General features: G+C 46.8%; 1 protein-coding gene across 1 annotated transcript; it reads right to left on the bottom strand.

Moving 5' to 3' along the window:
* Positions 1 to 664: 664 nt before the first annotated feature.
* LOC144094342 (uncharacterized) lies at positions 665 to 3,845 on the bottom strand. Its single transcript, XM_077628317.1, has one exon. It carries the CDS (start codon positions 3,590 to 3,592, stop codon positions 2,687 to 2,689), a length of 906 nt encoding a protein of 301 aa, XP_077484443.1. The 5' UTR covers positions 3,593 to 3,845; the 3' UTR covers positions 665 to 2,686.
* Between the last annotated feature and the right edge of the window lie 3,329 nt (positions 3,846 to 7,174).

The following is a 7,174-nucleotide window of genomic DNA, read 5'->3' as shown; positions in this document are numbered from 1 at the left end:
AGAAACAAGTACCATTTTTTATCTCTTGTTTGTATTGTTTGCACAGACGATAACCATAAATCTTCGTAACAGGCATCACGTTATACATGTGAAACAATGGTTCCGAGGGATAGCACATGGGGACACTTGCAACGGCACGTAGAAACTTTTTTTGCAGAATATGAATTTTGTGTATATTGTTTTGCGTCGTAGAGGCCCAAACTAAATGGCAATAATTAAGTCTTGAACAAAACAAGGTATTATACAGCATTATCATTACATTACGCGGTAGTACACTTGCATTTCGATATATGAGGCCGACTACTTGAGAAAGTTTTTTGGTTAAGCAGTTAATATGTGCATCCCAAGATAAGTTCTCATGAAACGTAACACCTAATGTTTTAATCCAAGGCACTATTTCAACTGGGGTTGATTTGAGCAAAACACTGTGGCTAGTTGTTATAGTTTTATTTCTGGCGTGAAATAGAACTGCCTTTGTTTTTTGTATGTTTATTTTTAAAAGGTTTTCTTCAGTCCATTTCTCTAGCTTGGCTAGGCTTTCATTCGCATGGCGAATTAATTGATCAGGATCATTTGCTGAAAAGAATAGACTCGTATCATCTGCGTAAATGACAAATTTTGTGGATGGGGTTACGCTGACTATGTCATTCACGTAAAGATTAAAAAGGAATGGCCCCAAAATACTGCCTTGCGGCACGCCACAGTTAACTGCTAGTGAATCCGAACAAAATCCCTCTATATCTACAATTTGCTTCCTATTGGTTAAATATGATCGGATTAACGCCGCAGCCACACCCCGAAAGCCATATCTTTCTAGCTTCGTGATCAGTATCTGATGATTTATGAGGTCAAAGGCTCTTGAAAAATCTATAAATATGCCTAATATTACGTTTTCTTGTTCAATGTGGTCTAAAATATACTCTTTTTGGGCAAGAAGTGCCGACTCGGTGCTAACTCCCTTTCGGAATCCATACTGGCAATCAACTATGAGGTTATGTTTCTCTTCAAATTTCGAAAATCGCTTGAGAATGATTTTTTCGAATGCCTTTGATAGGACAGGTAGTATGGAAACAGGCCTGTAATTCCCCATATCATTCTTATCACCTTTCTTGTACAATACCTTCACACGTGCAACTTGCATTTGGTGTGGAAATACCGCTTGTTCAAGGCATAAATTGAAAACGTAATTTATGCAGGGAGCAAGGACACAGATGACGTGTTTCAAAGGTTTCACTTGCATGCCATCAACATCAATAGCGCTGCTGTTATTAAGACTTTTTATTACTTCCGTCACTTCGGCTTCGCTGACAGGATCAAGAAAAACTGAGCCATTATTGTAGTGAACATTGTCTAGATTAATATTCACTGTTATTTGAGCGGCAGTATTTACAATGTGGCTATTGAAGGCATTGGCTAAGGCTTTGCCTGACAGCACGGTACCATTGTATTTTATTTCACGAACTGAGTCATTCTTAACATTATAGTTTAATACTGAGCGCAGGTTTTTCCACAGAGCATGTGTGCGTCCAGAAAGAGAGGTGAATAAGTTGTTAAAATGCTGTTTTCGTGCCCTTTTCAGCTCTTTATCTAAACGATTACGGCAAGTTCTAAACTGCTTCAACGCGTCTGGATCCTTGCTCTTGATAAACCTGCTGAACATTTTATTTTTCTCACGTATTTTCGCTGCCAGGTCGGGTGTTATCCACGGTTTGCGGATTTTTGTGTTTACTTTCAATCGCACAAAAGGGAAACAATCTGCGTATATAGGTTTAAGAATATTAAGCAGTTCTTCGTAAGCTGCGCTAGCATCAGTTTTTTTGTACACACTATCCCATGATGCCAGTGAAACTTTTTCCAGAAATGTGGAAAGATTTTTTTGTGACACACGTTGTATTAAGCTTGCAGGCACGTTTTTCTTTATGTTGACCTTTTTGGTACAGCACAAAAAAATAGGCAAATGATCACTCAGCTCAGCCACAATAACGCCTGCTCTGATTCTCTCCGGAGTTATATTTGTAACAAAAATATCTATTAATGTTGATGTATTTAGTGTCACTCTTGTTGGGAGATTTATGACATTTGTGAGACCATTCGCCCTCATTAGAACATCCAGTTTCAGTTTGGAGGAATCATTGCCTAACATGTTTATATTCACGTCGCCACCAAAAATAATGTCAAAGTGAGAATTGTTTACAAATTCAAAAACATTTTCTAAGTAATCTAAGAACGATGCCACCACCCCATTCGGAGGTCGATAACCAACGGCAAGTACAGTGTTTTGCAATTTCAGTGCCATAAATTCACAGTCACCTGTACTTGTACAGAAAGTTTCGAGTAGTTCACATTGGAGATCATTTTTTACCAAGAGGCACACTCCACCACCGCGACCAGTTGCCCTATTTAAGTAAAACGTCTGGTAGGAAGGTAAACGAAAAACATTCGTATCATCTGTGCTCCATGTTTCTGTGAGCATTATCACATTAAACATGTTATCGTGTTGTTGAAAAAAGAGGCCAAGTTCAGATTCTTTATGCTTTACTGATCGTATGTTAAGGTGAAAGCACTTCAAAGACTTCATATATGCTTGACCTAGGTGACTTTCAAGTTCGTGTGGCAGTACGTAACGTTCACCATCGGTTTCCGCCATAACTATAAGGTTAGTCACCCGTTGAAAATGCTGTGGTTCTTATCTTAGCTTATCCAAGTCGCAAAGACTTGAAATAGCCACCGCCGACCCTCCCTCAGCTTTGCGCACGAGGACCCGCCCATTGTGGTGCCACACGAACTTGAATTCATTGACCTTAGCCCAATTTTTCACTGCGAAAAGAAGAGCACGTGTTCGCTTTGTTATGTTTTCTTGCAAATACACATTACCATCCACACTGCTCAGTTTTTTCCTGTTTTGCCACCATTCACCTCGCTTTGCCTCTTTCGCAAAGCGGCAAATTATGCCTGGCGTTTTGTTTTTCCTCGCTGGCAGTCGGTGGATCGCCACAACGTCATCTTGTAGGAGTTCTGGTATTTGGGCCTTAGCTGCTAGCACGTTTATCTTCTGCAGTAAATTTTCGTTCTCTGTGTCCTGAATTCCGTGGAATTCCAGGTTTAGCTTACGGCTTTGCCATTCCAGATTGTCAACCTCGGCTTTCAGTTGCGTGACCTCATCACGTGCCTCAAGCATTTCCAGTCTGCTCTTCATATCGGCGACAACGCGCTCATTCTTTTCAGTACGTACCAGGAGATGATCATACTGTTCGCTCATGAAGTTAACTGCATCCTCTAGGCCCTCAACTGTTTCTTTCAGGGGTAGCAACAGGTCCAGCTTATCGTTAATGACTTTCAACCACACGCGTACGTCGTCCTGCGCCTCAGGCACTCCTGCTATATTTACCGACTGTGAGCGAGGCTTAGAACGCCGGCATGTCGTGCATCGCCATGCTTGTTTATACGCTTCACCCTTCGATTTTACTGTGGCATCAGAAATACCAGCACACCTTCCGGTATGGTATCTGTAACCACATTCACTGCATGTTATTGATTTCACGGGATCGGTACATACATTTTCACACACTTTGCACTGCTCTACTGGAGACATGTCACACCGTGCCAGCAGCAACAGCAGCAAATAGCAAAGGAAAAAAAAATTACACAATCCTGCAGTTACTGACCTGCAACAGTACAACAGAAGCGCGATGCTTGAGCGTTGAAGAAGCGTCCCGCTGCCGCTGCTGCCGGTGTGATGGCTGCGTCCTCGATGATCCCTTTTTATAGCCCGCAGGACAACAGGGCCCGTGGCGGCCTCATCCGGCAAAAGACGGACAGTTAGCAGGCGCTCTGATATCTTGCCTGTCAGTGGCTTGCAAAATCTGGCGTAGAACTGTCACGAGCGTGCCGCCACACCACGTCACTCCACGTCACACCAACGGGCCGCCTGGGCCCTGCATTTTCTGGGAGCAAAAACTATAGTTGCCCATTTGTTAAAGCCTTGGAAGGGCTGCTGGCTTCCATTTATCTTGAAGACAGAAATCGCTCAGGCAAGAACTGGTTACAGCAGCTTCCCCGTAGGAGGCAGTGGGGTGAGATACTGGGGGTTGGCGAGGCAGGGGCGGAGGGTGGGTTGGTTGGCAGGTCAGACACTGCCACGTTGAGTGGTATAGAGAGGTGTTGGGCGCTGTTGCATTGCAAGCAGTGCGAGGGGTATCGTGAAGGGAAGGTGTACTTGTGGGAGAGGTGCGTGAAGGAGTTAGTGTGGAGCTGGCGCCACGCCGTGGAGGCCGCATTCGAGGATATGCGAGTATGTGAGTGGCTGTGCCGGTAGTACGTCGTTGAGATGTGACCGCCCGTAGTCACGTGCCCGGCCTGTAAGTGTTGTGTGAGCACGTGTGCGTGCCTTTGCCCGTTTGTTGCCAGGAAGGAACGCGTGGCATCGGCTGACACGATGCGAAATATATGGGCTGGCATCGGGGAGATTATTGGGAGCAAGCAGCTCGGATGCATACGCCCGGCAGGTGGATGCGCCATACGAGGGCGTGATGCGACTTGTAGTACGGCAAGGGCGATGGCCAACGGACTCAAAATCAAGACGATTGATCCGGCAGCTTAAGGGTGTCCGTCGTCTTTCGTGGCCGGCTTGTCGGAGTTGCTGGCGGTGGCAGTTAATAGTGGGTCTCTTCGATTTAGCGCGCTCGGGCAGACCACTGGCTGCCAAAAAGTTCGCCCCCTGACAGAAAAATGCATAATGGTCACATGGGCTGGCGGCAACCGGAACCAGCCTGCCGGAAAAAACCTGCAGCAAGCCAGTCACGGATCACGGAGGACAGATGCTCTCCATAGCTTAGCGTTCCGGTGTGTCTCGTTGCTATGCACGCGTACGGCAGAAATAGGCTGCTTGAGATGGACGACCTGAGTTATTGGGGGCTGCCGCAGACTGCAGAAAAACAGCTGATCGTACTCGCACCCGTATACATCGGCGACGACGACGCCAGCGTGTGCCTTCGGTGCACAGTGTGCTGTGTGTAAGCTACGAGAAATCCTCAAAAGCAAGCGATGAGCAATCGCAATCTAGAGCGCCTTTCAGTCGACACTAAATCGGAGGGACAAGTTGCACATGCGTTGCTCTTCAAATGACATGTCGTACTCTCGGATTATGGCGTGTTTGTTTACCACGTATTAAGTATGACTGGTATGGCCGCAGACGATCGACCCTGCATGTTGATTGACTCTGCTGTGGTCGTTGCGATTTCTACATTCGTGAACTCTTGAGAGCTGTAATCAGAAAATAATCGGGATAGCTTCGTTCAACTGTAGCCTGTCGGCTGCCGGATCTCGCTGCCGGCAAGGAATGCACGCATAATATCGAAAAAATAATCTCGACATAATCTCGACGTTCATCCAGCTAGAACAAGCAGGTGTACTGTGCATATTTAGCTGCGTATCGTATCTGTAATGCTGCAGCTTTACCGCAGAGGACGGGCGTACGAATGAAAGGCAGTACAATCCGGCCTTGCGTGTTCTCGCCTCACGTACCACGTGTGCATGCATGATGATCCGCGCTGGGAAGTTCTTTTTATCTCTTTAATAAGTCAAACGCGTGGAGATGCACGCGTACGGTTCTTCTCAGTGATTTTAAGCATTTGTGGCAGAGGGCCCAAGTATCAAGCTGTACGACCGTTGTCGACGACAGAATCAACTCTCGCCTCGATCGGCAGCTGCCGTGCGTGACCACTGGGGGGCTACATATGAACGCCCGCAGAGATGCCTCGAGCAGTGTACTCGTGAGGGCTTCTAATAAAGGACGTGTTCCAATCAAACAACCGTTTTTCAATGCCTATCCGCCTTTCCGTTGCGCAGAACGCAATGAATACCATGCGATCTGGTATCGCGCTCATCTAACGCCTCGCCAAACTCGTTTAGCAGATGCATATATGCGCGCGTCTGAGCGCGTACTCGGAGCTGGAATCGGCGGCCGCTCTCGTAAAAGGCCTCGAACACCACCGCAATATCAGCCGCGCGCGCACGAAATGAGCAGCCGAAATATTTTGTGAACCAGAACTATATGCGATCGTAATCTGAAGCGAACATTTGTGCTTGCAAACTGGTGGGCCGATCGAACTGCGATCACACACACGTACTCAAAACAAATAGATAAACAGCAAGAACTGCCGCAAAAGGCGCCATTCCTGGCGACACAGAGGATATGTACCGTGGTTTAGTCGAAACGGCGCCTGCATCGCGCAAAACATCGCATGAAAAACCGTGGCCCTTCCAGTCCATATAAAAATGGCCGCGAGCGCTCCCCGCTGTTACACCAACTCTCCGTCGTCAACTAGTTGCCCGGGCGCTGCCAGCACAAAAGTTGAAGACGCGCTTCGCCTTTAAGAGGGGAACGCGACAGCGTGTTGCAGCACTGCCAGGGAGTCCACGGAACGCCATCGCCAGTTCGGCGTGGCGCCTTGCCCGTTAGACAAATCGCTCTGCCACGTGTGGTGAAACGGACGCGCGGAGCAGCAAACCACGTAGAAGCGCTGCTAGGTGCCTTGCCGAAACGCACGGGACACAAGTTGCAGTCGTAGCTCGTCGGCACATCGTTCTCGACAAACCCGATGTCACGAACGCCAGCATAGTTTCCACGCTGAACGAACGGGCAGCAAGCCGCAAGCTTCGTGGCGAACGCGCTTTGGATGTGCGCTGCGGTGTTCGCCACTCACCGCGTGATTCCTGCACTCTAAAAAAAAGAGGTGTAAAAAAGGGGTACCAAAGCGGTAACTTCGAATTTTACCCCTTCTCGACAGGCATGGAATAACTTTGCACCCATGAAGTACCTGCTGCGAGACGTTTAGTCTGTTTCGTGAAAGTTGCACCTTTTTTATCCCTTTTTGTCAGTGTTGAGAACTGTGTTTCGTTTTTTATGCCAAATATGGCGGGAAAAAATGCTTCCTTGGATTTCTCATAGAGGGCACTTTGAGTTTAGTGACTGAAATGTTGGAGGCGAAAGCAATACTGCGGCATTGTTTGCACTTGCGCAGTATCTCCATGCTAGCGGGTTCTTTATACTGAAAAGCGCAGTTTTCTTTTTTCTTAAGTAAACTTTGAAGCAGGGCAGTTCTAGTTGATCAAAAAGACATCTTTTATCTATGTTGAAGTTAGAGAACGATGTCTTATAAGAAGAAAATGTTTT

This window comes from Amblyomma americanum, chromosome 6, assembly GCF_052857255.1.
Source record: "Amblyomma americanum isolate KBUSLIRL-KWMA chromosome 6, ASM5285725v1, whole genome shotgun sequence".
Taxonomy (NCBI): Eukaryota; Metazoa; Arthropoda; class Arachnida; order Ixodida; family Ixodidae; genus Amblyomma; species Amblyomma americanum.
This window is presented reverse-complemented; position numbering and strand designations above follow the sequence as displayed.